This window comes from Nerophis lumbriciformis, linkage group LG34 (genome assembly GCF_033978685.3).
Source record: "Nerophis lumbriciformis linkage group LG34, RoL_Nlum_v2.1, whole genome shotgun sequence".
Lineage (NCBI taxonomy): Eukaryota > Metazoa > Chordata > Actinopteri > Syngnathiformes > Syngnathidae > Nerophis > Nerophis lumbriciformis.
Window position 1 is genome coordinate 18190001 of NC_084581.2, and position 18500 is coordinate 18208500.

At 41.7% G+C, this 18500-nt stretch overlaps 1 protein-coding gene across 2 annotated transcripts; it reads left to right on the forward strand.

The window, feature by feature from the left end:
- The first annotated feature begins 115 nt into the window (after positions 1-115).
- On the forward strand, positions 116-16342 carry tdh (L-threonine dehydrogenase). 2 transcript variants are annotated; one of them, XM_061929152.2, is made up of 9 exons: positions 116-278; positions 5290-5485; positions 5704-5746; positions 5834-5904; positions 10515-10664; positions 10739-10911; positions 10986-11076; positions 11222-11491; positions 15494-16342. In XM_061929152.2, exons 2-9 carry the CDS (start codon positions 5299-5301, stop codon positions 15631-15633), a joined length of 1125 nt encoding a protein of 374 aa, XP_061785136.1. In that variant the 5' UTR covers positions 116-278; positions 5290-5298; the 3' UTR covers positions 15634-16342. The 2 variants fall into 2 exon arrangements, with proteins under 2 accessions (XP_061785136.1, XP_061785138.1); XM_061929154.2 differs by having other exon boundaries at positions 116-270.
- Positions 16343-18500: the final 2158 nt, after the last annotated feature.

The window sequence follows — 18500 nt, forward strand, 5'->3', positions numbered from 1 at the left end:
CTGCGATACGGAACGCCAGTGGAAGGGACATACATGACGTCAAGCGGGCGTGGCCTGACGAGACAGCGCCGCACCTCCGCACCTCGACCAATCAAAGGCCAGACCGGCTCCTCCAGTCTGCAGATGGTAGCTGATATATAGCAGCGCGAAGCAGCTGATGCAACACTGGCTGGAGATAACGCCGCAACAAGCATCACACCAAAGCATCACGTCACAGAGAACCAAACAGGAAAAGTAGTAACGACTGCGCCTCGTTGAGTGGACTCGCCGGTAAGAAGGTCACTAAACCCTCTCATTTTTCTCCAACGTGAACTAATCGCTGTTTAATGTCTTCTACAGGACGTGTGCATGCTAGCTTGCCACGCGCGGGTTTTCCCGCTTTGTTTTTAAAAGTTTTAAATTATTTTGTCTATTAATTTCCTGTCTCTTGATAATTGACTAGTCACACTGGAGTTATCGTTCATGGCGGAGCTTGTTTAGCAATTAAGACTAGTGTGCTATTCGCATATAGCAGCGCGTACCCTACTTCTTCACACTTCCGGGTGTCTATCTCTACATTTATCAGCGACTAAACCCCACTCCCTTCGTGTGCATAACATCCACGCGTGATGTGAGGTCTCTTTTGGCGATGTGGAGCCACTTGAGTTCGGTGTTACACAACCCTTACTGTTGGCACAACAAAGTGGACCACATGGCCCCAGAGGAGAGGCTCGGATAACCAAAGGGGTGATGGTGGCGTGTGCTTCCTGAGACCCGGCCTCCTAACGGTCGTGTGTGCAAACGTCACCCCTTTCATGTGTCAATGTGACTTATTTAAACAAACGTTTGATTTGACACGCCCCTCCTAAAAAAAAAAAAAAAAAAAAATTCTCTCTGCGGAATAAATTAAATACGCCCTCCCTCGCGGATTGGCTGCTCGTCAAGGCAGGGTATTAATACACTCGTCCTTTTTGTGGGTAAGGTGGATGCTAACACTCGGTAAATACGAGGGAACGGTTTATAAGGTGCTTATGTTGTGTTTAAAAATAATAATATCTTAAGTGTAATGTTTATGTTTACGTTTAAGAGTGCGTACGTGTCTACACTGCTTCTTTGTGTTCGGTGCCGGTGTCATATTTACATGGGCGAGGATTGCACTCTTGAGGCCATGAAGTGAGCAGAAATAGGGAATTTAAGACAGGGGTTTTACTTATGCCAACGAAACACTGGCTCAAACCAGCCGGGTATGTCAATAAAGTTTATGTGGTGAGGTTGGAAGAGTGGCCGTGCCAGCAACCCGAGGGTTCCTGGTTCGATTCCCCAGCTTCTACCAACCTACCGTATTTTCCGCACTATAAGGCGCACCGGATTATTAGCCGCACCTTCAATGAATGGCATATTTCATAACTTTGTCCACCAATAAGCCGCCCCGGACTATAAGCCACGCCTACGCTGCGCTAAAGGGAATGTCAAAAAAACAGTCAGATAGGTCAGTCAAACTTTAATAATATATTAAAAACCAGCGTTCTAACAACTCTGTTCACTCCCAAAATGTACGCAAATGTGCAATCACAAACATAGTAAAATTCAAAATAGTGCAGAGCAATAGCAACATAATGTTGCTCGAACGTTAATGTCACAACACACAAAATAAACATAGCGCTCACTTTCTGAAGTTATTCTTCATTCGTAAATCCTTCGTCTTCGGTGTCCGAAGTGAAAAGTTGGGCAAATTTACGATCCACTGGCAGATGTTGGCGTCGTCTGGCGCTGCCTCCTCGTCTTAGTGAAGGTGTGTTCGCCTTCTGTCATCCATTGTTCCCACGCAGTTAGCAGTCTAGCTTCGAATGCCCTGTTGACACCAATATCTAGCGGCTGGAGGTCTTTTGTCAATCCACCCGGAATGACGGCGAGTATTGAATTAAGCGCGTAAGCGTGTCTCTCAATGTGCTGTTATGAGCTAGCAAATATAACAACTACACTACCCAGCATGCAACGATAGTTACGAGCATGCGCGGTAGCCCTGAGAAGCGTTGTTGTATGCTGGGAGTTAGAATGTGGTTATGAGCACGCTGCGAGTAAACGTTGAGAACTCAGTTAACACGCCTCGTCTGCATTATTTATAATTAGACAGACAACACACTTAATAGGAGCCATTTTGGGGTCTTTACATAAACACACAAATGGAAATGAAACGTCACATATCCCAGCATGCACCGCGCGCTTCTTCTACGGGGAAAAAAGATGGCGGCTGTTTACCGTAGTTGCGAGACCTAAACTTTATGAAAATGAATCTTAATATTTATCCATATATAAAGCGCACCGGGTTATAAGGCGCACTGTCAGCTTTTGAGAAAATTTGTGGTTTTTAGGTGCGCCTTATAGTGCGGAAAATACGGTAGTCACGTCCGTTGTGTCCTTGAGCAAGACACTTCACGTCTTGCATGGCAGCTCCCGCCATCAGTGGGTGAATGTGGAAATAGTGTCAAAAGTGCTTTGAGGCACCATGAAGGTAGAAAAGCGCTATAAAAGTATAACCCATTTACCATTTCAAGCCTTCAGGCGTGGTCAAAGTGTGGCCAGTGGGGCTATTTTTGCTGGCAGTGCAGTGATTAAGTTTTAAACAAAGAAAAAATGAATCTCCCTATTCTATTAAAAAATGAGGGGAATAAAGCACTATGTAAAGAGAAAATACTTGAATGTTGATAGTTACTACCGTATTTTTCGGAGTATAAGTCGCACCGGCCGAAAATGCATAATAAAGAAGGAAAAAAACATATATAAGTCGCACTGGAGTATAAGTCGCATTTTTGGGGGAAGTTTATTTGATAAAACCCAACACCAAGAATAGACATTTGAAAGGCAATTTAAAATAAATAAAGAATAGTGAACAACAGGCTGAATAAGTGTACGTTATATGACGCATAAATAACCAACTGAGAACGTGCCTGGCATGTTAACGTAACATACTATGGTAAGAGTCATTCAAATAACTAACATATAGAACATGCTATACGTTTACCAAACAATCTGTCACTCCTAATCGCTAAATCCGAGGAAATCTTATACGTCTAGTTTCTTACGTGAATGAGCTAAATAATATTATTTGATATTTTACGGTAATGTGTTAATAATTTCACACATAAGTCGCACCCCCGGCCAAACTATGAAAAAAACTGCGACTTATAGTCCGAAAAATACGGTAATAAGTAATTGTAACACAAGGTAGCCGGCTTCAAATTTAAATGTCCTCCTAAATAGCCAGCGTCCTCTGAAGTGGCCATTTGTCTTTAACATAGCAAGGCGTTTTCTGAAAATGTGTAACTCTGACAAAACAGACCAAAACAAATGTCCCCGGATGATGCTCAGTGGCCTCAGAGGTAGGTCGTGAGTTCAAAGCCCGGCCGAGTCATACCAAGGACTATTAAAAAAAATGGGACCCATTACCTCCCTGCTTGGCACTCAGCATCAAGGGTTGAAATTGGGGGTTAAATCACCAAAATGATTCCCGAGCGCGGCCACCGCTGCTGCTCACTGCTCCCCTCACCTCCCAGGGGGTGGAATAAGGGGATGGGTCAAATGCAGAGGCCAATTTCACCACACCTAGTGTGTGTGTGTGACCATCATTGGTACTTTAACACTCTGTAAATACGAGGAAATGGTTTATACGGTGCGTATGTTGTGTTTAAAAAATATACATATTTTAAGTGTAATGTTATGTTTACGTTTAAGAGTGCGTACGTGTCTACACTGCTTCTTTGTTGTTCTGTGCCTGTGTCATATTTACATGGGCACGGATTGTACTCTTGAGGCCAGGAAATATGCAGAAATAGGGTATTTAAGACAGGTTAAAAGAGGACATATGGTCAGTCTATCCAAGCCCGGTCGCTGCTAGCATGATAGCAAAAGAGGACATGTCCGGTGATAGCATGCTAGCAGCGACCGAGCTCGATCCTGACCATACGTCCTCTTTTCACCGGACATGTCCTCTTTTACAGGGCTGTCGGGCGGTGTTTCTTAAATGCCTCAAATGTCTGGCATTTTGAGTTAGGGTTGCGTGTATTTTCAATGTACGGTCAAGGTTAAGAAGATTAAAAACACAACAAATTGTGCGCGCAGCACCATTCATGAGGGAGGGGGAGAGACAGAAAGAGCGAGAGAGTTGTGTTAAACGCGCATGCGTCGTCAGGCTCTGCTTTTTATCTATAGATTTATAGATTTAATTTGTTATCTATAGCAGGGGCGTCAAAAGTGTGCAATTTTGTAAAATCTTCCTTGTTTTATTTGGCAAGTTGAAAGAACATGGCGCCAGTATGCTGTTTTTTTTTTCAATAAAATACTGGAAAGGATAGAAATATAGTTTGTCTCTTTTATCTGATTATTAATCGATTAATCAAAGTAATAATCGACAGATTAATCGATTATCAAATTAATCGTTAGTTACAGCCCTACTGACAGCACAGTGCAGTGATTACGTTTTAAACAAAGAACAAATGAATCCCCCTATTCTATTAAAAAATGAAGGGAATAAAGCACAATGTAAAGAGAAAATACTTGAATGTTGACATTTACTAATAAGTAATTATAAGCCCTGTGATGATGTGGCGACTTGTCCTGGGTGTACCCCACCCGAATGCAGCTGAGATAGGCTCCAGCACCCCCCGTGACCCCAAAAGGGACAAGCGGTAGAAATTGGATGGGATGGAACACAAAGTAGCAGGCTTCAAATTTACATGACCTCCTAAATAGCCAGTGTCCTCTGAAGTGGGCATTTATCTGACTATAACGTGCAATATATCCTAAATAGCCTTTTGATAAGTGCAATAATACTGGACTGTGAAACAGAATAATGTGCAATAACCTGTCACCTTACACCTCTGACACTGTATATGTGTACGGTATATATATATATATATATATATATATATATATATATATATATATACATACATATACTGTGTGTATATATATATGAGAGAGAGAGATACATTTTATATCTTCTTTTTTACTATTTGTATTACTATACTATTGTGTATGCACCTTGGGGGATCTCCTCCATTTTCGTTGTTCTTTGAACTTGTTCACTGTAATAATGACAATAAAAACTATTCTATTCTATCTTTAACCTAACAAGGCTTTTTCTGAAAATGTGTAACTCTGACAAAACAGACCAAAACAAATGTCCCAGGATGATACAACCGTTTTCAATTGCAAAATTACATGAATAGCTTTAAAAAAAAAAAAAAAAAGAAGTGCCCCCCACCACAGGTTAAATTACCCATCGAACAAGTAATTTTGGCTTTTTTCTAGGTACCAATCATGCCTGTCATCAGAACCCTCAGCAAGGTAGCCAAGCAGGCCGTGCTCAGTAGCTCGACGTGCAGCTGCCAGCCCTTGGCGGTGGCAGTGCGCAACATCAGCTTCTCGCCTCGCCAGGTGACGTCCGACGCCAGCTTCCACTCTGTGTCCTTCTCTGAGACAGACCATCCCAAGGTGCTCATCACAGGTGAGTCGTGCCGATTTTCCTTCTGTCACTTTAAAAAGGAGATAAATGGGACTCTTTACAAAATGTGCTGGGGCTGCTAACAAGGTTGGCAACACAGCCTAAGTAAGATGCCAGTAGGGGGGAAATACTTTGACCTTTCCCTTCCCAAAGCGTCCTCCTTGGTTACTTGAAGTTCCATGGAAACGTGCAGCATTATCATTGTGTTCTGTCAATTGCAGGTGGCCTTGGACAGCTTGGCGTGGGGCTGGCCAAACTGTTACGGTAAGAACTCACATTCTTGTCCTTATTAGGCAAAGTTCACTGCCGGTTAAAAATTGTGTGCTACAGCAATCACTTGTTGCTTCACAGGAAGCGATTTGGAAAGAACAGCGTCATTTTGTCGGACATCAGGAAGCCGTCGAGCAACGTTTTCCACAGCGGTGCGTATAGGCTCATCTCACTCCCCACCTGCTTAAATGCTATTGATGCGTCACTAAAACAATGACATACAGCATCAGCTTTGTTAATAGATTACTAGGTTAATGTGTCACTGATTTATGATGACCAATAAGAACAACAAAATGGAACGCAAATAATCCAGGTGCACTTTTTTGTGTTCTCTCCAAATGTGCAACCAGTGATAATATACCTAAAGTGGAACCGCACTTTTTTGGAAATTTGCCAGTCGTTCACAATTCTTACATGAGGTAACCACGTATACGGTTTTCTTTTTTATGCGTTCTATACTTGTTAAGAAACATAAATGAAAGTCAGCTAACAACAACAACACTACCAATCATGACAACAAACATAATAAAACAATCATTTACTTTATAATGTCTGCTGTCACTAGAATGCTTACTGATGGGATGTTCAAATCTTGTCGTTTGGATGAAGAATTAATCATAATCCTTGCGAAGGGTTCCATCCATCCATCTTCTTCCGCTTATCCGAGGTCGTGGCGCGGGGGCAGCAGCCTAAGCAGGGAAGCCCAGACTTCCCTCTCCCCAGCCACTTCGTCCAGCTCTTCCTGTGGGACCCCGAGCCGGGAGACATAGTCTTCCCCGCGGCCTCCTACCGGTCGGACGTGCCCTAAACACCTCCCTAGGGAGGCGTTCGGGTGGCATCCTGACCAGATGCCCGAACCACCTCATCTGGCTCCTCTCGATGTGGAGGAGCAGCGGCTTTACTTTGAGCTCCTCCCGGATGGCAGAGCTTCTCACCCTATCTCTAAGGGTCTCTTGCGAAGGGTTAACGGTTTTATTTTTTATGCGTTCTATACTTGATAAGAAACATAAATGAAAGTCAGCTAACAACAACAACACTACCAATCATGACAACTAACATAATAAAACAATCATTTACTTTATAATGTCTGCTGTCACTAGAATGCTGACTGATGGGATGTTGAAATCTTGTCGTTTAGATGAAGAATTAATTATAATCCTTGCATAGAGTTAACGGTTTTATTTTTTATGCGTTCTATACTTGTTAAGAAACATAAATGAAAGTCAGCTAACAACAACAACACTAACAATCATGACAACAAACATATAAAAAAATCATTTACTGTATAATGTCTGCTGTCACTAGAATTCCGACTAATGGGATGTTCAAATCTTGCCGTTTAGATGAAGAATTAATCATAATCCTTGCGAAAGGTTAGAACGCCGATGCCATAAACTAGCGTCTTTTTGTGTTTTCTCGCCATCTCTGGGTCTAAGTTGAATGTCACAGCTGACCAACTTCCCTGTTTATGTGCACAACCTTTATCTATCCAGGTGAGAGGCATGATTTATAATCTACAATTAACTTTCACCAGCTAATAGACGATCATGAACTGCCAGTCATGATCGTGTCAACACTGCAGCTGCACAGGCTAGTTAGATCACGGGATGGCTAAAAATAGTTTGTCTGCGTAAACGCTTATAATAACAATATTGCTAATACTTGGTTGATATTCAGGTCACAAAATGTAAATGGAGAAGTGATGGCACTTTTTGGGTGCATTTTTAAAATGATTTGGAGGTCAAATGGTTTACTCCCATTAGCACAATTGTTAGCCACCTAGAACGAGCCGATTATTACATACTAGAATGCAGGAAAAAAAACATGTTCTTGTCTTTCATAAACAGTGTTGGTCATCTTACCTTAAAAAAGTAATGTGTTATAGTTACAAATTACTTCTCCCAAAAAGTAATTTAATTAGTAACTGTTATTTCATTGTAAGAGTAACTAGTTACTCAGCAAAGTAGCTGAAGTTATTTTTCATAATGTTTTCTTATGCTATTACGTTTGACGAAAAATTTACTGTCAAAGATATTTATATTAACTGATTGAAGAATAAAATCACTATATACAATATTTTAGAACATTTGGCATTCTTCTGAACTCAATAGATTGCAGTGTGCTATATGATATGCATAGCAATAAAAATGTATTAAAAAAATTCTGGAAAGTAACGTCATTAAATATTGAATTTAGGTAAAAAAAAAACACAAAACAGCACTTAGCCTTTGTGTAATGCAATAGTAATGCAATAAAAAAATAAAAGTAAAATAAATAATATAAAGTATAATTTATCCACATTTGATCAATCATCACAACATTTATCTTAACTTGATGGTCTAATTCTTAAAACAAAAACATTCTTCTCAGACTAGTTTACCGAAAGTGATCATCAAGTCAGCTGCATCATGTCTCAGTTTATGTATTGTCCTCTTAATTACACAGAGAAACTTTTTATGCTACGCTTCTGGCTAAGCAGGCATGTATGTGTGTTGTGAAACGGAGTTACGATGCATGCCTTTATCATAATTTGTTTGAGAGCGGACGAAGCAGCAAATACACATAGCTCACTTACAGTCTGTAGATTTCACGATACCTTGACGGCTGATTGAGTCAAAAATAAAAGGTGCCCTCTTTACTGTACTGTTCACATCCACACATTTTTGTTTTGGCGCTGCTGGAGAATTTCAACTTCCTAAACAAGGAAGGAAAAGTATCTGATTGGCTCTACATTGTTGCTAACCCCCAATCCCCACCCTCTCTCATATTAAAAAACTGTGATTTAGATATGCTCCAAAGTTGTCCCACCCATCGACAAAAGTAAATTGTTTGTACTTCGTGTATGTCAACATTTTCGTTGACGCTGGTTTACTGACGGCTGGGGGGGTTTGTGTGCCCCCGGCCTCACAGAGCCTGACAGCGATGAGGGAAGCTGATACTAGTGTATCGTGTCCTTTTTTCAGCGTATGTATCCGCTACTGCCAATAATTTTATCATCCCCCCCCCTTGCTCTCTGCATGCAGAGAATGTGCGCCGAAACCAGACACTTTGTGCTTCATTCAACCAAACCGTAGTAACGCGCCACTTCACATTCTCAGGAACGGCAACGGCGTTGCAAAGCTGGCAAAAGCAATTCATTACATTACTCGTTATTGGAAAAAATAACGCCGGTCGTATTAGTATAAATTCCCCCAAAAAGTGCAGTTCCCCTTTAATTGGAGTGCTCCAAAAAAATAGATTCGCATCCAAATCGTGATTCTTACATAACTGATTGTAAATGTATTAATATTTAAAAAAAAATCTTTTTAAGAGACATTTATTGGCCACCTTCCTGCTTCGTCGCTGTGTACATGTCATACTTTAGCAATCAAATGGAGGTTTTGTAATCTGCAGGCATGTGAAATGTCCGCAAAAACATTAATTTTTGCGTCAAAGTATCACTTCTGCATTTTTTAAATGAAATAACAATAAAAATACGAAGCAAACAAAATTTGTTGAATGCTCTCCTCAACCGCAGGTACTTGCAGGTCACTTTGCTGGTAATCATATTTACGTGATTACAGTTCGAACACTGTCAGTTCCAAACCAGTTGTTGTTCTAGAGTATTTATTAGTAGCCAGCGAGAAGGTATATTTTCATAGTGACGGATTGTAAACAGAGGTCACAACACCGGAAGTCAATTACCCGAGGGGGCAGGACTGCAGAATAAAGTTGCCAAATGGGAAATGTTTTCTGAGTTCTTTGCATTCATGTTATAAAATTTTACATTACATTTTCAATAATAATAATGTTAGTAAATTATCTACTAAAACAAATCATTCTGTGGTACATTAATTGCATGGGACATGCAAGTGTCAAAAAGACAGCCAAAAGAGGATGGTATAGATTGGAATACATCTCAAAGTAAAATATAGTGTAGAAATGCACCCAATTGCAGGAAATGTAGTCTTGACTTTCAAAATGTTCTTTCGGGGTTTGCGTGGCAGCACTTTGTGCTGATAGAAATATTCCTCTTTTTCTCAAAAAGGTGCTCGCAACCCATGAACCTGTAACCTGTTTTGAAAAGGTTGTTATTATACGGTAATTGCTATAACAATACACATCGAGAATCGTGTTGGATCGAGAATTGATTCCCAATCGAATTGTCACTGCAAGAATCAGATTGAATCGTGAGGTGCCCAAAGATTTCCACCTCTAATATTTAATGTTTACAATGATAATAATTTCAAAAAAGCATATTTGCAATCAAAATATTTATAATCTTTTTGTATACTTATTATAAAATATTATTATACAAAAAATTTATCCACATTTTTGGAAAATGCTGTATTATTTTTATATAAAACGTAAATTCTATATTTCATTATAGCAGTCATTATACTTTATATTTTATTTTGTCAAATATTACATACTACTTTTCTACTTATTATATTAACATTTTTGTTTTTGTGTTTTGCGGCTTCCTCCCACCTCCAAGGACATGCACCTGGGGATAGGCTGATTGGAAACACTAAATTGTCCCTAGTGTGTGAGTGTGATTGGTTGCCTATCTGTGTTGGCCCTGTGATGAGGTAGCGACTTGTCCAGGGTGTACCCCGCCTTCCTCTCGAGTACAGCGTGGATAGGCTCCAGCCCCCCTGTGACCCCGAGAGGGACAAGCGGTAGAGGATGGATGGATGGATAGTTACTTTACGTTTTTAAGACAAAATGCTGATAAAACCGCATTAATCAATAAAAATGTGTTCTGCCATGTCTCCATCAGGCCCGTTTATCTACTCCGACATTCTGGACTACAAGAACCTGCGTGAAATCGTGGTGAACAACCGCATCACCTGGCTGGTCCACTACAGCGCGCTCCTCAGTGCCGTCGGCGAGGCCAATGTGGCCCTAGCGAGATCCGTCAACATCACTGGTGAGTGGAATCCCGCCTAATCACATACTGCGAAATATTTCCCCTGACGTCTCTATACCTCTCCTGGTCGCTAGGGCTTCACAACATCCTGGACATCGCCGCCGAGCACGGCCTTCGGCTCTTCGTCCCCAGCACCATCGGCGCCTTTGGGCCCACTTCTCCTCGTGACCCCGCGCCTGACCTGTGCGTCCAGAGGCCACGTACCATCTATGGCGTCTCCAAAGTCCATGCTGAGCTCATGGGGGAGGTAGGTCTCCGTTTTGGTGCATTTGTCTCGTTGCTGTCTTTGTCTTAAAATGAAAACGAATTGTTTTTACACAGTACTACCACCACCGCTACGGCCTCGACTTCCGCTGTCTTCGCTACCCAGGAATCATCTCAGCTGACTCCATGCCCGGTGGCGGCACAACAGGTCAGCGATTAACAGATATCAGTTTTAATAGATGTCTATTCCCGGACCCTTCCTGTCTTACGCTTCTTATGTAACCACTTTTATTTTTAGGCTTGCACACTCCATTTCTTTAAAACATTTGCCCTTTCGAACCGTTTTTCCTCAGACTACGCTGTCCAGATTTTCCACGATGCCATCAAAACGGGGAAGTTTGAATGCTTCCTAAGGCCCGACACGCGTCTGCCCATGATGTACATCGACGACTGCTTGCGTGCTACGCTTGAGGTGATGGAGGCACCAGTCGACACCCTAAGCATGAGGACGTACAACATCAATGCCATGAGCTTCACACCCGAGGAGCTGGTGCAGGAGCTCCGCAAGCACGTACCCGAGCTGGAGGTCATTTACAACGTGGACCCTGTCCGCCAAGCCATTGGTAAATTACCACTGCATATATTAACATTTTGTTCGTTAATAGCATGACTGTCTGGTTGAAAAGTCACTTGTAGTACACTCCAGTTCTATAGATGGCAGTAATGCTATTTTGAACTGGTTGCTATCACCTAGCCAATTAATCCGATTGTAATATGATTTTTTAAAATGACTGTATCCATGCACAAATTCAGTGTTAACTATCACATGGCTTGTACTCCACTCTTAAGTTTTAGGTTTTGTGAAAATAGGTAGAGTAGTATTTTCCTCCTTCCGCTCACAAATATCGATTGGCTAGGCAAATGAAATTCGTGAAGACCTAAGTCGCTAAAATTTACAATTTCACAGCTTGTTAAATTGTCGTAGAAAATACTAGAAATTAAGGAAATTATAAAAAGTTCTTCTCACAATGTTAATAATAGTTCCTGTAAAGTATAATGGACCGACTACTTGTTAGCTGAATTATTTATTTATTTATTTGCATAATATAAACAGTACAAAAGGTAACATTGTAAAAAAATAAAACATAGAGACAAGAAATGAATAATAAGAAATAAGTGCAGGTGAGAAAAGAAACCCAAAAAGGCTTATGCAAGGTTCTCACCTAAAGCAGTAAATTAACAAAAAAAAATTTAACAATAGTGTATAAAAATAAAAATAAAGATAACAACAAGTAGTCTACCTTGTGTGGGTTGCGTTTAGGTGTGGGTGAATTACATAAAAACATTAAAACTGCTTTCTGAAAAAAATCCTAATTTGCAGTAAAACCAAAACATCATCATAGACTCAAGATTTTGAAAAAAATCTGTAAAGCATAAAAATAGTAGTAATACATCTTCTTAAACTGCAGCTTTATCTTAATACAAACTTGTATAGTTTGTTGTTGTAGCTCATGATGCACAAAGTGTCATGGAAATTGTTTTTATGTAATGCTTCCACTTAACCAATAGAAAATACTGAAGTTTTCCTAAAAACAATAAATGCCATTTGTTAGTTGGCAAGAACTACATAAAAATGTTTTTGTCTCAACTCGACAAAAGTGTCAGACTAATTTAAACCTGCGTTTTTATTCGAATTAGGGCTGGGCGATATTGCCTTTTTTTAATATCGCGATATTTTAAGGCCATATCGCGATACACGATATATATCTCGATATTTTGCCTTAGCCTTGAATGAACATTGATGCATTTAATCACAGCAGTATGGTGATTCTATGTGTCTACATTAAAACATTATTCTTCATACTGCATTAATATATGCTACTTTTAAACTTTCATGCAGAGAAGGAAATCACAAGTTAAAAAAATCACTATTTTTTTCATACGGTGTTGATCTGGAAATGTTTGCCTCGGCATTTTGATGGTGTGGATGTGTGGCACCGAACGGAGATGTTGACGTGCGGAGGAAGCACTCTTCATTGTCTAGTGCAGGGGTCACCAACGCGGTGCCCGCGGGCACCAGGTAGCCCGTAAGGACCAGATGAGTCGCCCGCTGGCCTGTTCTAAAAATAGCTCAAATAGCAGCACTTACCAGTGAGCTGCCTCTATTTTTTAAATTTTATTTATTTACTAGCAAGCTGGTCTCGCTTTGCTCGACATTTTTAATTCTAAGAGAGACAAAACTCAAATAGAATTTGAAAATCCAAGAAAATATTTTAAAGACTTGGTCTTCACTAATTGACAAAGAAACAGATAACAGATTTGGTGTCCAGTTCAAAGTGTGACATGATTTATTTAAAAATTTGAGAGTTGACTTTTGTATTTTACGTGAGTTATTATTTGTACAAACATGGTGCAAAGTAATTCATGATTTGTTAAAAAATGTTAGTGGCTAGCTAGTTAAAATGGGATATTGTGATTTCACAAGACTGTCTTAGAAGTGATCATTTGAAAATGTTCAATTTGAAAAATGTGCACTTAGAGAAAATATAAAAATAAAGTGTCGCATATTAATATTTATCGGTTTCTATATATATTTATTGTGAGAAATCATTAAAATGATCAGTGTTTCCAGAAAGATAAATATCATTAATTATTAATAATAACATAGAGTTAAAGGTAAATTGAGCAAATTGGCTATTTCTGGCAATTTATTTAAGTGTGTATCAAACTGGTAGCCCTTCGCATTAATCAGTACCCAAGAAGTAGCTCTTGGTTTCAAAAAGGTTGGTGACCCCTGGTCTAGCGGGTGACTTTTCAAATGATGCTACATATTAGCAGTGTAGCCGAGTGTCCTGGGTTCACCTATACAGTGTACTTATCTAATAAAATAATAAACGGGAGACATTAGAGCAGGTTCGGTAGCCACCGCTTCTTTAATGTCATCATCACACACCTCCTTCCACAACCACACACATCCTACGTCAACAACTCTGGAGGGACAAAACTCCTCCTCCTCACCTAACACACATCCGGTAACTTGGGACACCCTGAACTGTTTGTTACAGCAGTAATGCTACTTTTTATAGCAACGCTTTTGCCCCACACTTGACAAATTACGGTTGTCTGTTCGACATCTTCCCACTTGAAGCCAAACCACCGCCAGACGATGGACCCCCTGCTGTTTTTTGGGGGAATTAATTATATATTTGTTACCAGATTCGCACCTTCTTTCTCTTGTATTCGCGCTCGCACCACTCCGCTAGCATCACAGCTAACGTTAGCAATGCTGCAACCTCTCTGCTCGGGGAGGGCGTATATACATACGTATGTGACGTATGACGTGACAGTATGTGACGTGTGTAGGAAGGTGCGCTTGTCTGTCTGTGAGAAGGAGAGACTGGAAAGAGGAGAGCCTGTAGTGTAATGCCCGCAGCTAAAAGCAACTGCGTGAGAACGTATACTCGATATCACGATATAGTCAAAAACAATGAAGGCACACAGCCTCAGTCCAGAGTATACTAGAGTAATAAAGTAAACAATAACATAGTCCTCCTTTAGTGCAAGACTGCCTGGCATACTGTTTAACAGGAAATTATAAACTGGGCTCAATCTGCCCTGCTCTAAAATATTTGTATGAGTAACACAAATGTGCTGCAAGCTAGTGGTGAGTGTTTGAAGTGGCCTAGCAGTCAGCCAGAGCTTCTGAAATGATGCGTTGAGACAGGGCACCTCTGTTCACTGCAAGCTGCTTTCGGTGTTTGCTTTTCATCGGTGTGAATGGGTGAATGTGGTGATACTGTCAAAGCGCTTTGAGTACCTTGAAGGTAGAAAAGCGCTATACAAGTATAACCCATTTATCATTTATCTTCCGCTTGTATTCATCGTGTATCTTCTTATGATTCTTGAAGAGGTGGGAGATCAAATTTCTTGTATTTAAGGAAGACGTCTTGGTTCCTCCTCGCATAACCAACTTTTTGCAGTCATTGCAAATTGCCAGTTTTTTATCCGTCAGACACACTTTAAAATAATCCAAAACCATAGACATGGTGTCGTTAGTCAGTCACCGAGCGAGCTCGCTTGTTAGCCACGGCTACAGCACCGGCAACAACACGCTCTTGTTGTTGTTATGCTATGCTCGCGGCGGTTTGATGAGGTCATCAAGCGTCGCCAGTAAACCTCTCATGCTGCAGTCGTCAACTCCTGTGTTGTGTAGGGGAGAGGGGAGGGGCTGCTGACTTGAAGAAGCAACTGCTCTGTACTGCTCCCTACGTCCGTGTTTTACCGGATATGTACCGCTCCGTACAGCGGCGTTTTAAAAAGTCATTAATTTTACTTTTTGAAACCGATACCGATAATTTCCGATATTACATTTTAAAGCATTTATCGGCCGGCTGATATTATCGGACATCTGTACCAAAAACCTTTCTAGATTGCCAAATTCTGTTAAATATCTCGATCAATCCTGTATATGCTGGAATTGTGTCAAATTTACAGAAAACGTTCACTTAGCTATGTCTTTATCCGGGCTAACATAGAAAATGCAAAGAAGCTGAAAATATCAGGTAGTGGGAAATATCACAAACCTACAGACGAACTTAAACTAATGACGTGTTTCTCCTCTTTAGCTGACTCTTGGCCGATGAACTTCGATGACTCCAACGCCAGGAGGGACTGGACCTGGAAGCACGACTACGACCTGCCTGAGCTCGTCCAGACGATCCTCAACTACTTGAGCGCCGAAACGCGCATGGCCAGCGCTAACTAAGGTGCCGACAATGGTGGCTCCTTGTTGTACATAATGTAAAGACTGACCAAAGAGGATGGAGAAACATGGCGTGTACATAGTCGTTTTTTCTCTCTGTAAATGCAAAGGGCTCGCCCGGCCGCCCAGCCTGCTGAATGTTGAGGGGTGAGACATCCTCCCCCTCCACGCAACCCAGTTTACAGTCCTAAAGACATCAATGTGTTTTTTAGGTGGAGAGCTGGTTTTGAAACCAGTTTGGCACCTTTCGTGCAGTACTTGGTATGGGAGAACCCAAATCAAACCAGGTTTTACAAGTCAGTTTTTGCTGTATCACCAAGTATTGCCTCACTTCAAGTGTTCAAGGGCTAGTAAAAAAAAAGTGTGTACATCTATTTACACGTATAAAGCGCGTACCCTTTGAAGCACTTTAGTTTGGTTTCTATCCTAATTACTGAAAATCCCCCTCACACGTGTTGTGTGAGGGGAATTTCTGACACAGGACATTCGTAACAAGATTCTTCTTTTTATTCCATGTAACGTTATTTATTCTTTCTATTGGTGTCTAGTAATTGCTTTTTCTCAGCGCCTATTTTTCTAGTTATTTTTGGTTCATCAACACTGTGGGATTACAAAGATAATATTATTCAAGTGTTGGGTTAGAATGGTAAATATATCCTGTTCTTTCGATAAAACAATTTGTGTTGACAATAAACCACTTTGTTTCCACATATTTGGCGACTTCTGTTTTTGTTGCACCCATTCATGGCCATATTTACATTGTTTCGCCTAGGCCTGGGCTATGTTTCGATATATCCGAGTTTTCTATTTCATCCATCCATCCATCCATTTTCTACCGCTTAATCCCTTCGGTGTCGCGGGGGGCGCTGGAGCCTATCTCAGCTACAATCGGGCGGAAGGCGGGGTACACCCTGGACAAGTCGCCACCTCATCACAGGGCCAACACAGATAGACAGACAACATTCACACTCACATTCACACACTAAGACTATTTAAAATACAAAGTGTATTATTTGCTTCACTCGCTCCAGCTTTTTTTTACCCCAGGAGCTTCCATAGCTTGCACCGTCCACCTTACGTCCTTAGCGGGACACCTAGCAAAACATGACTCCTGCTAACAAGAGCAAGACGTCTGTTCCAAAGAAAGAAAAGTGTTGTTGTAGTAGTTATAAAATTGCTGTAAATGTGAACATGCAGACAGTAAACAGGAAGGAAGAAAAACAAAGCTTTAATTCATTATAGTATCTGGTAAAAGTAAGAAAAAAAAGGGAGAAAGAACCTCATGAAGACATCTATATTAAAAGTTAAAAATCAATGCTTTACCAGTTATATTTGGTGATGATAATTATGCATTTCTATTTGTGTTTACACTAAAGGAGTGTCAGTTCTGATCTGATTAGCTATTGATAAAAATATTACATATTTTTACAGATTAAAGTTCCAGCACAATGCTTTATTTTTCTACTTCTTTCATGTTTTGAATCCATCCATCCATCCATCTTCTTCCGCTTATCCGAGGTCGGGTCGCGGGGGCAGCAGCCTAAGCAGGGAAGCCCAGACTTCCCTCTCCCCAGCCACTTCGTCCAGCTCCTCCCGGGGGATCCCGAGGCGTTCCCAGGCCAGCCGGGAGACATAGTCTTCCCAACGTGTCCTGGGTCTTCCTCGTGGCCTCCTACCGGTCGGACGTGCCCTAAACACCTCCTTAGGGAGGCGCTCGGGTGGCATCCTGACCAGATGCCCGAACCACCTCATCTGGCTCCTCTCCATGTGGAGGAGCAGCGGCTTTACTTTGAGCTCCCCCCGGATGACAGAGCTTCTCACCCTATCTCTAAGGGAGAGCCCCGCCACCCGGCGGAGGAAACTCATTTCGGCCGCTTGTACCCGTGATCTTGTCCTTTCGGTCATGACCCAAAGCTCATGACCATAGGTGAGGATGGGAACGTAGATCGACCGGTAAATTGAGAGCTTTGCCTTCCGGCTCAGCTCCTTCTTCACCACAACGGATCGATACAGCGTCCGCATTACTGAAGACGCCGCACCGATCCGCCTGTCGATCTCACGATCCACTCTTCCCTCACTCGTGAACAAGACTCCAAGGTACTTGAACTCCTCCACTTGGGGCAAGATCTCCTCCCCAACCCGGAGATGGCACTCCACCCTTTTCCGGGCGAGAACCATGGACTCGGACTTGGAGGTGCTGATTCTCATCCCAGTCGCTTCACACTCAGCTGCGAACCGATCCAGTGAGAGCTGAAGATCCTGGCCAGATGAAGCCATCAGGACCAAATCATCTGCAAAAAGCAGAGACCTAATCCTGCAGCCACCAAACCGGATCCCCTCAACGCCTTGACTGCGCCTAGAAATTCTGTCCATAAAAGTTATGAACAGAATCGGTGACAAAGGGCAGCCTTGGCGGAGTCCAACCCTCACCGGAAACGTGTCCGACTTACTGCCGGCAATGCGAACCAAGCTCTGACACTGATCATACAGGGAGCGGACCGCCACAATCAGACAGTCCGAAACCCCATACTCTCTGAGCACTCCCCACAGGACTTCCCGAGGGACACGGTCGAATGCCTTCTCCAAGTCCACAAAGCACATGTAGACTGGTTGGGCAAACTCCCATGCACCCTCAAGGACCCTGCCGAGAGTATAGAGCTGGTCCACAGTTCCACGACCATGTTTTGAATAGAGAAATGTAATGCTTTAAAAAAGAGTAATGTTTAAAAAGTATTGTTTAAAAGTGTACGTTTTTGGAAAATTGCCATTACAGACTGGACCTGAATGAGTGAACATCGTGTCCGTGTTTCTGTTCAATATCCCCCCCTCTACAGGGGTGTAACATTGTCAAGTACTTTGGTTAGGCCGGA